At 45.7% G+C, this 22,137-nt stretch overlaps 1 protein-coding gene across 2 annotated transcripts in view; it reads left to right on the top strand.

Annotated features, from left to right (window-relative positions):
* LOC308264715 (RNA-binding protein 14) overlaps positions 1-21,315 on the top strand; it is a gene marked incomplete at both ends in the record, with an annotated part of 32,978 nt that extends 11,663 nt beyond the window's left edge. Inside the window, 2 exons of one of the 2 annotated variants that reach the window (XM_080698163.1) lie at positions 14,231-14,642; positions 20,645-21,315. In XM_080698163.1, the coding sequence (XP_080554289.1) occupies positions 14,231-14,642; positions 20,645-21,315 (1,083 nt within the window). Of the gene's footprint in view, positions 1-490; positions 699-14,230; positions 14,643-20,644 lie in introns of those variants that run through there. The other variant, XM_080698162.1, reaches the window with a different exon arrangement.
* Between the last annotated feature and the right edge of the window lie 822 nt (positions 21,316-22,137).

The raw sequence follows: 22,137 nt of genomic DNA on the forward strand, positions 1-22,137 counted from the left end.
TGTGGCTCAGAGCCTTTCCCACGTCTCAAGGATTCTTAAGCCCGTTACGTGGTTGTCCCGGCTTTGGTGGGGGTGGGGTGAGAGAGTCCCTTTGGCACTCATTGTCTGAAGGCAAGTTTATGAGGTGCGTCCACTTTGTGGGAAGTTGAGGGCCTTGCTTTTGTCCGCCGTTCTGTTGATAAACAACCAAGGGCTTTCTGTGCAGGGCCCAAGGGTGGGGATAGTTTGTGGTTTGGGACCGTAGACCAAAATTTAACTTGGTCAGTTTGGAAAGGAGGGGCTTCAGTGGAAGGCTTGGTTTCCCACCGAGTTGAGCCCGGGCTTGATTTCTTGGCCTGGATAGGGGATGAGCCTTCTGACAAAAGGAAAACAAACTGTTGGAGACCAATCTGATCACACCCTCCCTGTCCCCATTGGCATCTCCCCCATGCCCACCTGGAGCCCTCCCCTCAATTGTCTCATTCACCAACTGTCTTCTTCTCTCGACTAGGTATGGTTCCGACCGGCGTTTAGCCGAGCTCTCTGATTACCGCCGTTTATCAGAGTCGCAGCTTTCGTTCCGCCGCTCGCCGACAAAGTCCTCGCTGGATTACCGTCGCCTGCCCGATGCCCATTCCGATTACGCACGCTATTCGGGCTCCTATAATGATTACCTGCGGGCAGCTCAGATGCACTCTGGCTACCAGCGCCGCATGTAGGGCCATCCTGGGGATGGGGCACCACAGGGAGGGAGGGAGAGGAGAGGTAGGTAGGGTGCAGACCCAGGTTATAACCACTCTGGCCCATACCTCTCCCAGTTGCGGTTTTTCATCCCCTCCCTCTCCCATGTGGGCCTTCCCCAGGAGATGATCCTTTTGAGTGTTTGGCAGTAACCTACTTTGTTCCTTCGCCTCAGCAGCACATCTTGCTACTGGCTCTAGATCTGCGGTTTCTCCCCCTACCCTGACTCCCCAGAATGGGAGTTCCTTTTGTTTTTATTTTTTCCTGGCTCCCTTTTATTTTTGTGCGCGATATTTAAGGTCGTCTGGATGGGAAAGCAACCTGCAACTGAGGTCGGCGGCGCCTTTTTCTTTTTAGATGTGAGGGAGGCCAGGAAAAGGTTAGCGGAACCATTTCCTGCTGCCAAGCTGTGCCAGCAGTCGGGCGCTGGCTGTTCCTCTGTAGACTCTGTTGAGGCTGAGATCCTGTTGGGACAGTCAGGTGGTATGTGTTCAAATCCCTGCTCACCACTGATGTTCTAGCCGATGGTGAGTGGCATAGGCCCAATTCCCCATCTCCCCAAGTAGGTGGTGTTAGAAAACCTTATTTTTTCCCCTTTTGTATGGACTACAAATAAAACTTGGGGCGATTTGCAGTTTGGAAACCTGGTTGTCATTGTCTTGATTGCACTCAGTGTGAGAGGAGCCAGTTTGACATCCAGGAAGACAGGCCAGGCAAAGGGGAGGCAGCCTAAGAACCCAGGGGTGCACGAAAGGGGCTTGAATGTGGGAATTAGAATGATTTCCCTGCTGCCAGGGGCATTTAACGCATCGTTGCCTGACTAGCCTGGCATCTTTAGGACGGGAGGGTCCAGACTAAGTGGTTGGACTTCCCTAAGTCTTCAGCTTGACTGCACCAAATGCAGCAAATGATGCCCATCTTCCTCTGCCTGTGATCGACCATTTTCCCTGACTTTTCACCAGTTCAGAAACAGCCCGTGCTCTCGCAGGGTGGTTCTGGGGTTTGGCTTTTCTCAAGCAGTGGGGAATGGGCTGCCTGGTGTTTACAAGGCTAGTGTATCCTTTAGGCAGTGGGCTCTAGTGAGTGCTTGGGCTGGGCCCTGGAAAGGACCCATAGAGGGCTGAGGGTGATGTCACTGTCTGGTACTGCCCTGTGGTTGGTGAAAGGGGGCAGAAAAATCTGAAGCAGTTATGGGGCATTCTGGCCAGAGTCCTGGTACTTCGCCTGTTGAATTTCACCATGGAGCGTCCTTCCTGCGTCCTGCCAACCGTGGCCATCACAGCACCTGAGACTCCTTTCCCTGTTCCCATGTGTTAAAAGTTTTCCATGTCTTCTTGTTGGGTTTATATTTAAAGGTGTCACGACTATGGGAAGGGGGTAGGGTACAAGCAAAACCAAATAGGGATGCTGGAATTGGGTGAGGAATTAAGGATTCTTTCTGTACTTTTATTCCAGAGCTAGGGGTCGAGGACCTGGGCAAAAATATGGCAGTTCCAACAAAGGATAAAATGGAGGCTTGGTTATGATGGGTGAAAGAAGACTGGTTGGGTGGGGTGATAATAGGAAAAATCTACTGATGCTCCTTTGGGAAAGGGTGCTTTAGAGACTTGATTTGGGAACCTGCTGGGGCAAAGGGACTTTGGGGGAGGTGTGTGTGTGTGTGTCAGTCTATTTAAATAGAGTCTAGGGGGGGTGTTTCTGCCTCCTTTATTAGCTTCTTGTGAACGTGCCTGTGACAGTAGTTTGCCTCAGATGTCCTCTTCCCTCTGCCCAGTGTGCAAAAATACATTGTCTTAAAACCATGAGTTCTTTGTGGATGCCAGCGGGGGTAATCTCAGGGAGTACCGGGGCCATAGCTCTTTTCTTTGCTTCTCTTTTTGTTCATTGCTTTGCCTTCAGGTGCTTTGCTGCTGCTTTTCATTTCTTTGTGGGATTTGGGAAGAGGAGTTTGATAGGTTTCTTGTTACTTTTCTGTGGAATGATCTGAGGGCAAAGCTAACAAGCTGAGCTTTGATTATTGCCCTGGAAAACTGAGGGCTGATTGTGGGCTCAGCATTTAACATATTCTTTCCTTGTTAAGGTGGCTTTCCGTCATCTTCCTTTCTCTCCCATGAGAGTTCTGCCAACTGTCCCAATCCCACGGTTTCTGCAAAAAAACAAACAAACAAACAAAAAAAAAACAGCTTACTGGTTCTCAGGGCCAGTGCGATGCTTGTTATTGTAGCCCCAACTCTTCAGAGTGACGTAGCCTATTTGAGCATTCTGACTCCCTGTCATCTTTAGGTCCTGATGCACTTGCTGCCCAGCCCTCAGACTAGCAAGCCAGATGGGGCTACAAAGCTAAATCTTTTGCCATTTTTCTTTCTCTTAAAGATTGCTTTGAAATCTCCCCTTTCTAAATTTAATTTAGGCTATCTTTGCTAATCCTATAACCACCCATACTCTGATTTTTGTTGATTTCTGATATCCAAGGTCCTGTAACTGGGAAAATTACATTTAGTGAATGGGAGGACAGACATTTGTTGTATGTTTTAGGAAAATGGGCTTTTAGTGTACCTTTAGAACATTCAACAGTACACCTATCACCTCTACAACGGCTGTTGTTGAAGTTTTAATTGGCTTCTAATCCTGGGACAGGACCACAAAGAGAGGTTTCTAGCCTTGTCAGCCTGCTCTCTGAGGTTTGTTTAAACTCTGTCTGGACCGAGTCTGGGGCCCATCTTTTGTAATGAAGGTAATGGGACTGTCGCTGAGGGGCCAGCTTCTGCTGGTAGGCCACCTTTCTGGTCATATCCCCTAGTTAGCTCTGCTGAAGTCCTTACATCGTCTGTTCTCCAGGCTATTTTGTCCAGTCAAGCCATGTCACTGGACTATCATAGATGGGTCAAATCTTAATAGATTTATTAGATTTATGAACTACAATGCTATATGTAAAAGAAATTTAGGTAACAAGAGAAGATGGATAACATAGGATATTCATATTCTATCTAAATTCTGTATGTGCCTTTAAATGGTCATAGCTGGTGTGCTGTAATCCCAGTACTTGGGAGGCTGAGACAGGATGATCGCAGGTTTGAGACCAGCCTCAGCAATTTAGACCCTGTTTCAAAATAAAATAGGGCTGGAGGTGCAGCTCAGAGGCAGAACACCCCTGGGTTCAATCCTCAGCACTGCACACACACGGTAGAGTCTAGAGTTTCCTACAAAAAAAGAAATTCTTAAAATTGGGTTTAGGTGAAGTATATATACATATATTTATTTTGCGGTACTGGGGATAGAACTAAGGCCATTCTACTTCCAAACTACACCCCCTGCCCTATTTTTTTACTCTTTATTTTCAACCGGTCTCACTCAGTTGCAGAGGGCCTCACTAAGTAGCTGAGGCTGGCCATGAACTTTGAATCCTCTTGTCTCAGCCTCACAAGTACTGGGATTGCAAGCGTGTGCCACCGTGTGTGCCTGGCTTATTTGAAGTATTTTTCTTGAAAAGCTTGAAATGCAGTGCTCAGTAGCTGAGCTCTTGGGCTGACCTAGAGAAATGTCCAGTTTAGAAGGCAGGATCTGCCTCAGTGAACTCATTCTAGTTCATATGCAATGCTAGGCAAGTGGTAGGATAGGAAGAAGAGGATGTGGCAACCCCAGGACTTAGATAAGGGATTTTCTTTTTTTCTTTTCTTTTTTTTTTTTTTTTTTTTTTTTGTGGTGCTGGGTGTGGAACCCAGAGGCTTTCTATCTCCCAAGCTATACTCCCAGACCTATTTTTATATTTTATTTAGAAACAGGGTCTCACTAGGTTGCTGAGAGCCTCACCAAGTAGCTGAGGCTGGCTTCAAACCTGTGTGATCCTTCTGTCTCAGCCTCCCAAGCGCGGGGATTACAAGCCTGCTCCACCACACCTGGCTAGATAAGGGATTTGATTTGAAAACTTAATCAGGTTCCCTGAATTTGAATCCTCGCTTTGTTTCTTAGCTGTGTGATGTTAGGAACCCTGCCCCATTCTTGTCATTCAACATTTGTTGTAGTGCTAAAGCACTGTTAAAAGTACTTTTCAAGCCGGGCGTGGTGGCGCATGCTTGTAATTCCAGCATTTGGGAGGCTGAGACAGGAGGATTGCGGTTCAGTTCGTGGACAGCCTCAGCTACTTAGACCCAATTTCAAAATAAAGAATAAAAAAATAGGGGTGGGAATGTAGCTTGGAGGTAGAATGCTCCTGGGGTTTCATCCCCAATACCGCAAAAAAAAAGTAAAAGTACTTCTCAGTACTCACAGTACCTGTGGTGGCACAGGTTTGTAATCCCAGTACTTGGGAGGCTGAGGCAGGAGGATCACAGGTTTGCTGCCAGCCACAGATACTTAGGCCCTGGACTGAGGTCCTGTTTCGAAATAAAGTATGAAGCCAAATGTGGTGTGCACTTGTAATCCCAGTGTTTGGGAGGCTAAGACAGGGATCTCAGGTTTGCGGCCAGACTCAGCTACTTAGGCTCTCTGCAACTTAGTGAGGGTTGGGCTGGTAGGTGTAGCTTAAAGGTAGAATGCCCCAGGGTTTAATCCCTAGTTCTGCAAAAAGTGCTTTTCATATGTTAACTAAAACTGTTAGCAATGTCCTTGGGTTCAATCTCCAGTAACACACACAAAAAACACATAGATTTAGAAATTTCTGATGCATGTATATTGTGTGTGTTGTGTGTGTATCACACATACTTTTTTATTTTTGGTGCTAGGTATTTAATTTAGGACTGTTCTACATCCGAGCTACACCCCAGCCCATATTTTATTTTATTTTACTTTTTTTTTTTGCGGGTCTGGGGATGGAACCCAGGGGCATTTGACCTCCGAGCTACTCCCCCTGCCCTATTTTTTATTCTTTATTTTGAAACCGGGTCTCACTGAGTTGCAGAGGGCCTCACTAAGTAGCTGAGGCTGTCCGCGAACCGTGATCCTCCAGATCTCAGCCTCCAGCTGGGATTACAAACTGGGATTACAAGCGTGTGCTACCACGCCCGGCTCTATTTTTTTTTTTATTTTGAAACAAGTCTTACTGAGTTGTGGAGGCCTTCCTAAGTTGCTGAGGCTGACTACAAACCTACGATCTCCTATCTCAGCCTCCCAAATACTGGGATTACAGGCATGTGCAACCATGCCCAACTTTTTTTTTTCTACCTCCAAGCTACGCCTCTAGCCCTTTTTTTGGTTTTAGAATAGGTTCTTAACTGTTGCTGAGGAGGCTGTCCTCAGTATTTCTGTTCTCTTGCTTCAGCCTCCCAAGTAGTGGCATTACAGGTGCGCACAATCATGCTCAGCTTAAACCCACCTCTTAAGTAGGGAAATTGAGGCTATAGGTTAAATAACTTCTTAAAGTCACATAAGATTTTTTTTGTGTGTGGTACTGGGGATGGAACCCAGGGGTACCTCCAGGCTACACTCCCAGACCTATTTTATGTTTTATTTGGAAACAGGGTCTCTTAAGCCAGCTGAGGCTGGCTTTGAACCTGCGCGATCCTCCGGTCTCAGCCTCCCAACCAAGCACAGGGATTACAAGCGTGCGCCACCATGCCCGGCTCTAAGTCACGTAAGATTTTAAGTAGGAAGCCGGCGTGGTGACGCACGCTTGTAATCCCAGCATTTGGGAGGCTGAGACCGGAGGATCGCGGTTCGCGGACAGCCTCAGCTATTTAGTGAGGCTCTCTGCAATTTAGTGAGACCCCGTTTCAAAATAAAGAATAAAAAAAATAGGGCAGGGGATGTACCTTGGAGGTCAAATGCCCCTGGGTTTCCATCCCCAGATCCGCCAAAAAAAAAAAAAAAAAAAAAAAAAAGATTTTAAGTGGGTTTCATCCCCAGCACAATAGAAAAGTCATGTTACAAGGAATTGAACCAGCCTTTTTTTTTTTCTTTGTGGTACTGGGGGTGGAACCCAGGGGCTTTCTACCTCTGGGCTATACTCCCAGACGTATTTTATATTTTATTTGGAAACAGGGTCTCACTAAATTGTCCAGAGCCTCACTAAGTAGCTGAGGCTGGCTTCGAACCTGTGTGATCCTCCTGTCTCAGCCTCCCAAGCTCGGGGAATGCCTGTCTTTATGAACCAGCCATTTGAACCATCTGGGGCTTTGCTTATAGCTTAATGCTGTGCTAGTAGTGCTGGGCAGTGAAAGGAGAACTTGTGGCAGGTAGAGGGTTTCATAGAGTCACTTTTCATTAAGTGTTAGCCATCTCAGAAAGAGGACTCAGCATCCTGGGAGGGTTGGGATGGCCTCCAGGTAGAACACACAGCTCTGAGCAGAGACTTTGCATGTAGGCGGTAAGTGTGTAGCACATATGAGTCACAGTTTTCCCCCCCAGTACTAGGATTCAATCCAGGGATACTGTAACTCTAAGCAAACCCCAGTAACCCCCCTACTCCTGCCTCAGCCTTCCCTAGATAGCTGGGATTACAGTGAATCTTTTCAGTGAGTGGGATCTGGGAGTAACTTAGGCTCTTATACCATACCAGTTTTGGCCACCTCCAAGCCATTCCAGAACTATTCTGTGACCTGGGATCACATTTTTGTGGCTATGGAGAAGCAAGGCTATTAAACCAAAGAAGGAGCATTAAGGGCAACACAGTTTCGAGGTGAACCACTCCATAGAGCTGGACACAAGGCCATGCCAGCAGAGGCCTGGGAAGCCTGTTCAGTGGCTCCCTGGCTCCCTGTGAATATACCTGGAGATTACTGGCTTTGAATTTAAGCCTTTATCAGACTAACATTTCTGGACTAGGAATCAATTACTTATTAGAAGTGTAAATTATATACATTCACCCCTAAGGGTGTGGAGCTAATAACAGATTATTCATGTCTGAGTACTTTTCACTAATATCAGTGTTTACTCCTAAATGTGGATTTGTCTGTCACTTCCAAGAAGCTAGGCTGTCTCATTTATCAATTGTATGCATATAATATTACCCCATTTGTTGGAGACTTGCAGCTAGTACATAGCATCTTAGTTCTGATAATCAGCTTTCTGCATGACTTCAGAGAAGTTCTTTACCTCTTAGCGTGGTAGCCTGGTCAGCAAATAAAAAGTCATCAGAATGGTTGAGCATAAACTGGGCATGATGGCTTACATCTGTAGTTCCAGTACTTGTGAGGCTGAACAAAGAATCAAAGGTTTGAGGCTAGGCCAAGCAACTTAAGTGAAGCCTTCTTTAACTTAGCGAGGCTCTGTTTCAAAATAAAAAAGTTGTAATCCCCGCGCCTGGGAGGCTGAGACTGGAGGCACAGGTTCAAAGCCAACCTCAGTTACTTAGGCTCTCAGCAACTTTGTGAGACCCTGTTTCCAAATCAAATATAAAAATAAGTCTGGGAGTATAGCCCAGAGGTAGAAAGCCTCTGGGTTCTACCCCCAGTACCACCAAAATAAATAAATAAAGTATTATAAAAAAGTAAGGTTGGGGGTATAGCTCAGAGGTAGAGTGTCCCTGGGTTTAGTCCCCAGTACCACAAAAATAAGTAAATAAATGAAAATATAAGGGCTAGGTTATGCCTCTGGCTTCAATCTCTAGTACCACCCCCCCCGACGCTCCCCCCCAAAAAAAAGGGCTGGGTGTGGAGGCATGTGCCTGTAGTCCCAGTACTTGGGATGTTTAAGTGGGGGGACCCTTTGAGCTTGGGAGTTTAAGACCAGCATGGGCCATGAGATCCTATCTCAAAAAAAGGAAAAAAAAATCACTAAAAGGGTGTCTACGGTGTTTTCAGACAAGGTGCTTTTGAAATTTTCCATTCAGTGTCACTCTAGTTGGGGTAATGGGTAAAGAAGAGACATTTGAATCCTGTCATAGTAAAACACATTGGAATAGCTGGACAAGGTGGCACATACCTATAATCCCAATACTTGGGAGGCTAGACAGGAAGACCACAGGTTTGAGAACATCAAGTAGCGAGGCTCTTACCAACCTAGCTAGACCCAGTTCCAAAATAAAAATTAAAAAAATAGTACTGGGAGTATAATTCAGAGGTAGAATGCCTCAGGCAGGTTCAATCACCAATACCAGACACACACAAAGATAACCTTGGGGTAAACAGACCCTTCAGTATGAGGCCGGGTGTGGTGGCACAGGCTTGTGATCCTAGTACTTGGGAGGCTGAGACTGCAGGAATGATCGTGGTTTGTGGCCAGCCTCAGCTACTTCGTTTCAAAATCAAAAACAAAGATGGGCCGGGCGTGGTGGCGCACGCTTGTAATCCCCGGGCTTGGGAGGCGGAGACAGGAGGATCGCGCTGGTTCGGAGCCAACCTCTCTGGCTTAAGAGACTCTGTCCACATAAAAATGTTAAAAAATAGGTCTGGGAGTGTAGCCCGTGGGAGTGTATACCGGTAGAAGGGCTTCCAGGAACCCCAGTACCACCAAAAAAAAAAAAAAAAAAAACGGACTGGTGGCTCACGCTTGTAATCCCAGCATGCTTGCAATCCCAGCATTCGGAGGCTGAGACTGGAGGATCGTGTTTCAAGGACAGCCTCAGCTACTTAGGCCTTCTGCAACTTAGTGAGACCCTGTTTCAAAATAAAGAATAAAAAATAGGGCAGGGGGTGTAGCTCAGAGGCCAAATACCTCTAGGTTCCATTCTCAGGCCTGCAATCAATCAGTCAATCAAACATCAGTTGTGAAGACACAAGCTACACCTCTATACCTAAAAGTTTCATTTTGCTGCAATTGTCGAAGTGATCAAAGCTGTTTTCCAGGGTTCTCTTTGGCTTTGAGGCACCTGCTTTTCTTTGAGGGAGCCTGGAAAGTTGTCCTAGGTGATGTGAGTAAAGATGCTTGTTTTCAGTATATGTGTCCAGGTTTTGATTTTTTGTTTTTTTTCTTGCAGTGCAAGGGATGGAATTTAGGGTCGTGTACGTGGTAGGTAAGCACTCTGCCGCTGAGCTATATATCCCCAGCCCTATGTTCAAGTTCTTAACCTGATACTGACTGAAAATCTAGATTTACTCCTCTCATTGGGCTATCAAGAAGTTTAAGTCATATAAGCTAGGCTTGTTGGTGCTCCCAGTGCTTGGGAGGCTGAGACAGGAGGATCGCACAGGTTCAAAGCCAGCCGCGGCCACTTAGAGGCTCTCAGCAACTTAGTGATACCCTGTTTCCAAGTAAACTATAAAAAAAGGGCTGGGGGTGTAGCTTGGAGTTAGAAAGCCCCTGGGTTCCACCCCCAGTAACACACATACACAATACACACACACACACACACACACACACACACACACACACACACACACACATATAGTTAATTCATAGCAGGGCATGGATGGTGGTGCATACCTGTAATTCCTGTATTTGAGAGAGTGAGACAGGAATTGCAGGTTTGAGGCTAGCCAGTAATTTAGCAAAATTGCTTCAAAATAAAAAATAAAATGGGGCTGGGTTGTGGCTCAGAGGTAGAATGCCCTGGGTTTGATTTCCTAGTACAAAAAAATCCAAGTTAATTCATAATTGGATGAGGTGCTTCACACCAGGGTTACCCAGTATTAGGGAGGCAGAGCCAGGATTACTGATGAGGCCAGCACTTGTCAGACCCTTGTTTAAAAAAAGAGGGTGGGTGTTGGTGGAAAGGTCCCTGGGTTAAATCCCTACTACTACTCCCCCCACCCAACAAGAGTTAACTCATGCATTTACTTTTCACTTAGTCTACAAATATTTGAGTGTCATCTATTTACTAGGTGCAGTTATAACACTGGGAACATAGTATGTAGTAAGAACAAATATTTGCCAGGACAAGAGAAGGATGGGAAATGAGCAAATAGAATTTCAAGTAGTAGTATTTGGAAAAACAGCACGGATGGGTTCATGGGATAGAGTTTCAGGGCAGGGTTAGAGCAGGGGATGCCTTTTTTTTTTTTTTTTTTTTTTGTGGGACCTCGTGGCATTCTACCTCCAGGGTACACCCCCAACCCTATTTTCTATTTTTTACTTTGAAACAGGGTTTCACTGAGTTGCTAAGTGCCTAAGTAGTAGCTGATTACAAGCGGGCGCCACCACTCTCAGCCAGGCACCTTTACCTTGAGTTTGGGACAATAAATAAAACCAGTAAGTTCTGGAAGGGTGGGAGTGATTGAAGGGATGGGAGATTCCAGCAAGAACCGGATCAGGTAGGGTATTATTGCCCACTGTAGCAGTATTTGTATTTGTTTCCCCAATTGTAAGGAGTTTTAAAAGCCTGTGCAAGAGCTGGGTGTGGTGGTGCAGGCTTGTAATCCCAGTGCTTGGGAGGCTGAGACAGGAGGATCACACAGGTTTGAAGCCAGCCTCAGCTACTTAGGCTCTCAGCAACTTAATGATACCCTGTTTACAAATAAATTATAAAATAGGGCTGGGGGTGTACCCTGGAGGTAGAAAACCCCAGGGTTCCACCCCCCAGTACCATAAAAAAATAAAAATAAAAGCTTGGGAGCAGAGCTTGGATGTGTGGGAGCCTAAAATGAGAAGGATTGCAGGCTTGAAGCCAGCCTCTGCAATTTAGTGAGACCCTGTTTCCAGATACTGTGGCTGGGGTATAGCTTGGGGGTAGAATGTCTCTGGAGTCAATCCCTAGTACCAAAAAAGGAGAGTGATTTAATGTGATTCATATAACTAGGATCCAGTAGGCTTCAGAAACAAATCAAGTAATTAAGTTGGGCCGGCATAGTAAGGAGGTCAAGTAGTCTTGGCATCTGCATACTGGCATGAATTGTGATTTTAAGATTTTATTTCCAGTTTCTCCCCATCAGACCTTCAGAGATTGTAGTTTCACAGCTAGTTGACCTCATTCATGCTTTGTTATTTTGGAAAAAATAATTTATCTTCAGGGCTTTTGGGGCAAAGTCTGGACGATTATACTGAAGGGGATTTCTGTACCATTTGTGTTTCTTGGTGCAGATTGAATTGTAATAATCTGATGTTGGGTCCCTTAGGTTGGGCATGTGCAGCAGACTAATAGAGACTTGGTTTTCTTCGTTACTGATCTGTGGCCTTTAGTCAGTCTTGGAGGTGCATCAGAATACCAAATGAAAAGGACCAAGATTAGTGACGTCTGTAAATGTCATATTGACATTTTAGGACCCTACCTACCCCTTTCCACCCTAAATTCTTGGCCAGTTTTCTACCATCGGATTCTGAATCATGTTGGGTTTTTAAACCCATTCTTTCCCCCAGTACTTACTTTAGCTTTACAAACTCCTCTCTCTTCTGCTCTTTTGTGGCTGCTTTGGGTGGTAGTGCATTCTATTTGTTTCATCTCCACTCCTGATGATCCCTGTCCTCAAACAATTCACTGCTTAAGCACTGTTTTGTTCGTGTTTTAAGTTCTTCCATGCAGCACTCGCACGTTTCCCTTTTTAAACTCCCTCTTCAAAAGCTGCTTTGCCAAGGGTCTTGACTGAAATTGCTTGCGCAATGAATATGGGATTATGTAAAGCAGCCAAAGGGTGAGAAGGAATGTGATGAGGCAGCTGGACCCTGTGAAGAATGTTTTGATTGTATTTGTTTACAGATGATTGTGACAATGCTTTTCCCTCTGAGGTCGGTTCTAGGAGGTTTAAACTTACCGCTCTGGTTGCACCCAATAAAATAAAACAACAACAAAAAACTTTGCTGCTCCCGTTTTTTCTCAGGGCGGGGTGGGGGTCTGTTGTTAGTATCCACGGTCACACAGAGACGGTTCTTCATCTTAGACCCTGGGAAGCTGCTTCCAAGGGGTCTACTTCCAGATAATGCCACTCTCGGCCAGGCCTGCTTGTGGGCCATTACACGTTAGTTGAAACTGGGGCCACTGTTCGTTTCAGAGTTCTTTTTACTACCTACAAGGAGTTTTAGTTTGAGGAGAGCTCCGGGCTTTCAAGGCGACAGTGCAAATGACTGTTCCGAAGAGTTGATTTCTCGGGTGGGGGATTCGCTATTTTTCTTACCTGGCGCCTGTGTCCGCCTAAGCTATTTTTCGTAGCATCCAGGCTGCGAGGTTGGCGTTCGGGAACTTACAGGGAGAAACTTGGAGTAGAGGGCAAAATGGGGCGCGGAATGCCGTCAGGGCCTGCACGTGGAAGTGGCGAAATATGGAAGCGTTAAAAAATTGGCGCCACGAAGCTACGGACTGCCACACCAAAGCCCTCGCTCGCCCCGCCTAATGGCGGGCCACCCCGCGCCGGCGAAGCCCACGTTTGTAGTTCCTCCCTCACGCCAACCCCTTACCCAATCAGTGGCTTCGGTTTCTGTAGGTTGGTGCTCATTGGCTTTCACCTAAAAGCTCCGGAGTTACTGACGTTTCCACCTCTTCCCGGCCTCTCAGGTAATTGGCGTTCGCGGTAACCAGTCAGGAAGAGGATCTTCGGGAACGCCCGCCTTTCACTTTACTGAACGGCCAATCCGGTGGGTAGGCTCACCTCCCCTTCTCTACCCAGAGTCACTGCTGCGGCCGCCGCCATTTTAGCATTTTGTCAGAAGCGTCCGCGCCTCGAGGAAGAGGTCCTGCTGATTTCCGTGCGGTGAGAGACTCTGAGCCCTTCCACTTCCTTCCTTTTGCTTTGTTAAATCTCTTCTCGTTTCCTTGGGCGTCGGGGTGCCCTAGTGGGGTGCGGCCCGCGCACCGGTCACCGAGGGCCGCCCTCGGTCCTCCCGTTGCGCGGTAAGCTAAGCAGCCCTTCCCCCACCGCCTCCCGCTGGAGAATACCTTGCTTTTTTTTTTTTTTTTCTTTTCACTCTGCCCTCTACTCCACTTGGCTTTTCCGCCACGGGCATTCTACCGAGATAATCCTGTTTCCTTAGACGTAGCATTTACACGCCCGTGTTGAGAATTTCTCGGGCCTTGGGACATTGTTCCTGCTTAAGTGAGTCTGAAGTCTCCCTCTGGCCAGGCATTTCTCCATTCGGTAGGAGGCAGGAGGACGGTCCCTGAGAAGAAACGTTCCCGACTCCAACACTTTTCCGGCGCTGAATATGCCGCGCTGTCTGGTCCCAGTCGCGGGTTCGCTACTTCCAAAAGAAATCCCTAAAATTGCTATTAGAAGGCCCACTTTTCTAGAAGTAGCGGTTACAAGAGAAAGAGCCGGGTCTTAGTTTTGACTGTCATTCAGCAAGCCCAGTAATTAGACTTCTGATTTTTTTTCTCATAGTGGACAGAACGCTCAGTATCCCCAGATCTTCATTTATGCTTTCCCCTTTAATTCGCCTTCCTGTTTGAAGGTATCCAGCTCTTAAACCCTTTGTCTGCCAGGGACTTTGCTGTTACAGACGTGTTCTGGTTCTATGGCAGGTACTCTAGCAGGCCTCCTCATTTCGCTCCCATTTCCCCATTGCTTGTCTTGTGGAGATATGAGTGCGACGTGTGTGAGAGAAAATTGTTTGAAAATGTGCTAGAGTAAAGAAAATGGCAGGTGTAGTGTGTGTGTGTGTGTGTGTGTGTGTGTGTGTGTGTGTGTGCGTGCGCGCGCACAGCGCGCCTAAGCTAATATGAGCCTAAGCTCTTTTGTTAGAAATCTCGTTTCTTCTCTCTCAGACTGGTGAGATGGTGAAGCTGTTCATTGGAAACCTGCCCCGGGAGGCCACAGAGCAGGAGATCCGCTCACTCTTTGAGCAGTACGGGAAGGTGCTAGAATGTGACATCATTAAGAACTACGGCTTTGTGCACATAGAAGACAAAACTGCAGCTGAGGATGCCATACGCAACCTGCACCACTACAAGCTGCATGGGGTGAATATTAATGTGGAAGCCAGCAAGAATAAGAGCAAAACCTCTACAAAGTTGCACGTGGGCAACATCAGCCCCACCTGCACCAACAAGGAGCTTCGGGCCAAGTTTGAAGAGTATGGTCCAGTCATTGAGTGTGACATCGTGAAAGATTATGCCTTTGTACACATGGAGCGGGCAGAGGATGCAGTGGAGGCCATCAGGGGCCTAGATAACACAGAGTTTCAAGGTGAACCACTCTCTGGGTAGAGCTGAACACAAGGCTATGCAGAAAGCAGTTGGCCAAGAGGGGTTTTGAGGTAGAGGTATATGTTGGTTGGCTAGTGGTAGATTAAGAATGGGTGATGGATTTCTTAATATGAAATAGAATGCATGGGGTTTAGGGGCTTTAGGTAAGTTGAAGTTTTGGAGGTCGGGGGAGGAGGTTTTTAGCAGGAGCCCATAAAGGCTTTTGTGCTTCTGTTTAAAAAAATCCTTTCCTCTTGAAGTTGTGCCCTCCAGTTTTTTTTTTTTTTTTTGTAAATAGGGCACATTGCAGAGTGTTTTGCTCTGAATTTATTGCCTCTGCACCATATTACCAGTGTGCCTTATTTTACTGATTTATTTTTGCATGACTGGGGATGGAACCCAGGGGTATTCGACCTCCGAGCTACATCTCTTGCCCTGTTTTTTATTCTTTATTTTGAAACAGGGTCTCACTAAATTGTGAAGGGCCTCACTTAAGTAGCTGAGGCTGTCTGCAAACCAAGATCTCTGGTCTCAGCCTCCCGAAGGCTGGGATTACAAGTGGGATTACAAGCGTGTGCCACCACACGCCCATTTTACCAGTGTGCCTTATTTTAAATATGAAAAACCAATTTTAGTAATTCTTCAGGGGCAGGCTTTCTGTTAAACTCCCCGACCCCAACACTTAATTTTTTGGTAAAGATAGTTTTTGAAGTTAGCAGCTTTAGTCGATTTTACATTATTGCTTCACCAATCTAAAATTTAAAGGCTGATTTTAGGAGTGTTTGGGGAGGAGACATTGGGATTTTGGGCAATATGGCATGTCTTAAAATTGATTTGGAGGATGGACTGGCTTTAACATCTCTGGTAATAACACTTAGATGAGGTTATTTTGAAGTCTTGATAGATGAGGTTTTGTTTTTTTGTGTTTTTTTGGGGGGGGTTGGAAGGCAGCATGGGTAGTAAAGATTGTCACTTTCTTTGGAAAGTATTATCTTTTCTTGGTTTAAGATCTAAATCTTGGCAAGAGTGGCCCTTAGGAGATTTTTACTATGACGAATTGCCAGCTATACTCAGCTTTTGCCCCCACCCCTTTTGGGTCCTCATTGTCAGAAGAGCTTTTTCCCTTTGCTTGTAATTAACTTCCAAATTAGAGTGAAGTCCCATAAGTCATGGCTGTATTTCATACCTATGTTCTGACCATATCAGCGTGTATACCGTAATGGCTGATTCTTTTCCTGGGTACATTTGTTAAGAGCAGTTTTACTGCCATCTTTAGTGTTAGTTTCCCTTAAATTGGACCTGTTTTAGAGTTGGAGGCTGAATCATCATTCCCCATGTAATGAGTGCCCTGTGTCATGAGTATTACTGTGCATTATTAAAGAAAAGTGTCATAGGTCTCCCAGGTATAGGTTGCTTTCCTTTTTTAATTGGCAAGTTAAGAGTTATTTTGTCAACAACTTAATTGGGAGCAGAACTCTTGTGGAGGAGGGCTATGTGATGCCTGTTTTTTTTTTTAACACTCCCACATTTTAACTTGATCACAGTAGTGTGTACTCGTAGCATCTACGTACAAGTGGGAGAACTGTGTTATCAGGACACATTCTTAAAACTAGTTCATTTATCTGAACTCTATGCTTATTTTTCACTAATTTCCCTCACATTATCCTACTGTTTCTTTTTTCCTGGTGGTGCCAAGGATGGAACCCAAAGCCTCTCATATTCTAAACAAAGTGTTCTACAGTTGAGCTACATCTCTTAGCCTCTCTTTTTTGTTTTTTCTTTTGGGGGGGATTTCTTGTTATTTTTTCTATGTTGGCCTGAAACGCTTGGGCTTAAGCAGTCCTTTTGCCTTAGCTTTCCGTGTGTGTGTGTGTGTGTGTGTGTGTGTGTGTGTGTGTGTGTGTGTGTACAAGTGTGTTCTACTGAGACCAACATTACCCTTTAATTTTTTTTTTTTTTTTTTTTTGGGTGGTACTGGGGGTGGAACCCAGAGGCTTTCTACCTCTGGGCTATACTCCCAGACCTTTTTTTAAAAATGTATTTTATTTGGAAACAGGGTCTCGCTAAATTGCTGAGAGCCTCACTAAGTAGCTGAGGCTGGCTTCAAACCCGTGCGATCCTCCTGTCTCAGCCTCCCAAGTGCGAGGATTACAAGCGTGTGCCACCACGCCCGGCTCAAATTTTTTTTATTTAGTTTGAAACAGGGTCTCACTAAGTTGTGGAAGGCCTCACTAAGTAGCTGAGGCTGGCTGCGAACCACGATCTCAGGTTGGAAGTACAGGTGTGTATGACCACGCCCAACTTATTTAAAATATTTAGTGTTTTTTCCTGGCATTCAAGTTGACACATTCTTATATCAAGGCATTTATTAATGACCTTTCAAAAATGCCTTGAATGTGCATTGTTAATTTTTTGATTGCACTTGTTTTCTCTGAATTTTTTTTGGGGGGTGGTGGTACTGGGGGTGGAACCCAGGGGCCTTTTACTTCCAGGTTACACTCCCAGACCTGTTTTGTATTTTGTTTGGAGACAGGGTCTCACTAAGTTGCTGAGAGTCTCACTAAGTAGCTGAGGCTGGCTTTGAACCTGTGCGATCCTCCTGTCTCAGCCTCCCAAGCGCGGGGATTACAAGTCCAGCTCTGATTTTTTTTTTTCCTCTTTCAAATGTTAAAATGGCCCCTGGGCAAATACCAAACACAAGCTAGAATTTTAAGGTATTTAATTGCCTGTGTGTGTGTGTGTGTGTGCGCGCGCTTTGTGGGGGATTGAACCTAGGGGCATTCTATCTCTGAGCTACAGCCCTAGCCCTATTTTTTAATTTTTTATTTTTTTTTTTTGTGGTACTGGGGTTCCTGGAAACCCTTCTACCTCCGGGCTACACTCCCAGACTCTTTTTTATATTATTTATTTGGAAACAGGGTCTCTTAAGCCAGTCTGGCTGGCTTCGAACCTGCACAATCTTCCTATCTCTGCCTCCCAAGCGCAGGGATTACAAGCCTGGCTTTTTTATTCTTTTTATTTTGAAACAGGGTCTGAGACTGGCCATGAACCCTCGATCCTCCTGTCTCAGTCTCCCAAGTACTGGGATTACAAGTGTGTGCCACCATGGCTTGCCTTAGTTCTTTTAATGATTTTTTTTTTTTTTTTTTTTTTTTGGTGGTACTGGGGTTCCTGGAAGCCCTTCTACCTCCGGGCTACACTCCCAGACCTATTTTTTTACATTTTCATTTTGGAAACAGGGTCTCCTAAACCAGCGCACGCGGCTGGCTTCGAACCTGCCTGATCCTCCTGTCTCTGCCTCCCAAGCGTGGGGATTACAAGCGTGCGCCACCACGCCCGGCTTAATGATGTAATTTACCGGCTACAACATTTATTTAATTTCTTTATTTTTTGGCGGTATGGGGGATGGAAACCAGGGGCATGCAACCTCCCAGCTACACCCCCAAACCTTTTTTTTATTCTTTATTTTGAAACAGGGTATCACTAAGTTGCAGAGGGCCTAAGTAGCTGAGGCTGGCCACAGAACCCAGAGGCTCCTGTCTCAGCCTCCCAAATGCTGGGATTACAAGCGTGGGCTACCATGCCTGGCAGTTACTTTTTTTTTTTTTTTTTTTTTTTTTGCAGGTCTGGGGATGGAACCCAGGGGCATTCGACCTCTGAGCTGCATCCCCTGCCCTAATTTTTATTATTTATTTTGAAGCCGGGGTATCACTAAATTGCGGAGGGCCTCACTAAGTACCTGAGGCTGTAGGTGAACCGCGATTCTCAGTCTCAGCCTCCCAAATGCGGGATTACAGGCGTGCACCACCATGCCTGGCTGGCAGTTACATTTAAACTGGGGTTATATTTGGTATTTTGTTCCCTTCATCCCCATATCTAGCCTAGAACCTAACTTTAATTATACAGGTAAAATTATGTATTTACTCTTTTCTCTAATTAGAGAACCCATCTGTTGGCTCTTGGTGCCAATTGTTCACCTCTTTGATGTCTGTATATTTGGGCACATTGTGTAGAGAGTTGCATTGGGAAGGTATTGCTAGATTTTGATCCCTTCTGAATTTTTGCTTACCAGTAAACTGGTAGTTTTTGTAGGTAGAAATTGCTTATGTGAAGAGATTTAGAACTTTAAATTTTTCCAAGAAACTTTATGGTTTTCTTTTGTTAGGTTTCCAGAAGTGCTATTACTCACTTTCAGGGTATAAATTATGATGTATAAAGAAAAATAGCATTAGGTACATGTTCTTAGACATTCACAGTTTGTGGGTTTTTTTTTTTTTTTTTTTTTTTTTTTGGTGGTACTGGGGTTCCTGGAAGCCCTTCTATCTCTGGGCTACACTCCCAGACCTATTTTTTATACTTTTATTTGGAAAAAGGGTCTCTTAAGCCAGCGGCTGGCTTCGAACTTGCATGATTCTCCTGTCTCTGCCTCCCAAGAGTGGGGATTACATGCGTGCCCCACCACGCCCAGTGTGACTTTTACAGTCTTAAGTGGAGAGAGAATATTTTATTCCTGCTATGAATACTTGGGTCCACTAGCATTAGCAGTTAATCTTCACTTTCCATTTTTCTCCTTTTCCTTTTCTTCCACTTTTTTTTGGGGTGGTGGTATTGGGGGTGGAACCCAAAGGTTTTTTACCTCCAGGCTATACTCCCAGACCTACTTTATATTTTATTTGGAAACAGGGTCTCACTAAGTTGGTGAGATCCTCACTAAGTAGCTGAGGCTTGCTTTGAACCTGTGCAGTCCTCCTGTCTCAGCCTCCCAAACACGGGGATTACAAGCGTGCGCCACCACACCTGGCTTCTCTTCCACAATTTTTAATTTTGCTAAAAATTGAGGCATATTGTGAACAGCCTGTTCTATTTTCCTTTGACCTATCAGAGGGTTGCTAAAGTAAGTTGTTGGATTGTAAATCTTATTAGAACAATTATCATAACATGCAATTTAAAGCAACCAGTTACGGGAGAAGACCTTCCTTCAGTTTTTTTTTTTCCTTTTTTGGGGGGGGGTACTAGGGATGGAACCCAGGGGTTTTATTTTGTTTTTTTTTTTTTTTTTTTTTTTTGTGGGTGTGGGGATGGAACCCAGGGATATTTGACCTCCGAGCTACACCCCCTGCCCAATTTTTTATTCTTTATTTTGAAACAGGGTCTCACTAAGTTGCAGAGAGCCTCACTAAGTAGCTGAGGCTGTCTGCGAACCACGATCCTCCAGTCTCAGCCTCCCGAATGCTGGGATTACAAGCGTGCGCCACCACGCCCAGCTACCCCCAGAGGTTTTCTATCTCTAGGCTGCACTCCCAGACCTATTTCATATTTTGTTTGGAAACAGCGTCTCACTAAGTTGCTGAGAGCGTCACTAAGTAGCTGAGGCTGGCTTCAAACCTGAATTCTCCTTGTCTCAGCCTCCTAACGTTTGCCAGCACACCTGGCCCTTCGTTCAGTTTTTATTGTGCTACCCCCAAGCTCCCCAATTTGTGAGTTTTCGAAGATCTAGCTTGAAATTTCCCCCCATGTTCAGCCCTGGATCAAATCCTGATCACTCTTCAGTGATGGTAACTTTTATCTTTCATTACATTTTCCTTGATTTGGGGGAAAGGGGGATTTGGCCTTTACATTCTCCTGCTTAATGGAATCAGTCTTGATAGTAACGATTGAAAGCGGCAGAAACTTATGGAGAACTTTTACTTCTTTTGAGTTTATTTTAATTTGGGCCACTGTTTGGAGTAGGTTTTTGCCCACATTAACTTGGCAGTGGATGAGAAGTTTTGAGCAAGAGTAGTTTCTTTCTTCAGTAAACTGGTGTTTTAGCTGTAACATTTCTTTTATCTAATGATTTTCACTAGAAATCAGGTCATACTAAACCTACATGTTGGGCCTTACAAAATCCTTATAGCAGTGATGAGTCCTGCTAGGTAGAGCCACTGCTATGACCAGTGGCTGGGGTAGGGGTTTGGGCTATGACTAAGTGATAGCAACCCTTCTTGCGTCTGTTTCTTCAAGGCAAACGAATGCACGTGCAGTTGTCCACCAGCCGGCTTAGGACTGCGCCCGGGATGGGAGACCAGAGCGGCTGCTATCGGTGCGGGAAAGAGGGGCACTGGTCCAAAGAGTGTCCAATAGATCGTTCGGGCCGCGTGGCAGACTTGACCGAGCAGTATAATGAGCAATATGGAGCAGTGCGTACACCTTACACCATGAGCTATGGGGATTCGTTGTATTACAACAACGCATACGGAGCGCTCGATGCCTACTACAAGCGCTGCCGTGCTGCCCGGTCCTATGAGGCAGTAGCGGCGGCAGCTGCCTCTGCGTATAATTACGCAGAGCAGACCTTGTCCCAGCTGCCACAAGTCCAGAACACAGCCATGGCCAGTCACCTCACCTCCAACTCTCTCGATCCCTACGATAGACACCTGCTGCCGACCTCAGGAGCTGCTGCTGCTGCAGCAGCTGCTGCTGCCGTTACTGCAGCTTCCACTTCATATTACGGGCGGGATCGGAGCCCCCTGCGTCGCGCTACAGCCCCAGTCCCCACTGTTGGAGAGGGCTACGGTTACGGGCATGAGAGTGAGTTGTCCCAAGCTTCAGCAGCCGCGCGGAATTCCTTGTACGACATGGCCCGGTATGAGCGGGAGCAGTATGCGGATCGGGCGCGGTACTCGGCCTTTTAAAGCTTGAGGTGAGAGCGGTGTGGGGTGTTCCCTGTTGTGGTTTTGCCATCTCTCCTGCAGCCTAAAGGGCTCCAGTTAGGCTGCCCTGCTTGCTTGCTTGCTTTTGCGGGGTTAGGGTGAAGTTACTAGTACGGTTCAGGGTTTGAGAGGCACTAAGTGCTTAACTTAGAAGTAAGTAAACATCCTCGGCCCTCCCTCAGCTATTTTTCCACTGCTCCTGGTAGTGGGAGTCAATCTGATTGTGTCTGAAAAAACAAAGACTGGTGTGGTGTTGAATCTTGGGTCACACCTACTTGATAAAATTGAACTGGTCCTGGGATCCAGCCATTCACACTCAGGTGCTGTTACTCAGAGCCTTGTTGAGTTTCCTAGGTGTGTGTCTTTCCTAAGATCTTCAAGGTTCCTTTGTGTTTCGTGCTATGTGAAAGGTCTGATATACGACCTCTTATGACAAGGTCCATAACTACAGTTAAGTAGTCATCATTGCTGAGGCCCTCATTACTATGAAGACTACCAAATGATCTCATCTTAATCTTGAAGCGTATTTATGGCATTCCTGAACAGTTTAGCCCTTGTTTTATAGAGCAGAGAGAATAGAAAATATCTCTTATAAAAGTTCAGCAAGGAAGTCGGATATGGACTCCAGCTTAGCTGCTCAGCTCAGATTCATTTCCTGAAAAGAGGGCACACTCTGTTGCTATCTTTGAATCTGTCCTATAAGGACCATTACTTTGTTCAGTTATTTAACTTCCCACAGCAGTGCTAGGTTGGTCATCTTCCATTTCCTCGAGGCATATGGTAATATGCTTGTATGCATAAATG

The sequence above is a fragment of the Muscardinus avellanarius genome, assembly GCF_963383645.1.
Source record: "Muscardinus avellanarius genome assembly, chromosome: 1".
Classification (NCBI taxonomy): Eukaryota; Metazoa; Chordata; class Mammalia; order Rodentia; family Gliridae; genus Muscardinus; species Muscardinus avellanarius.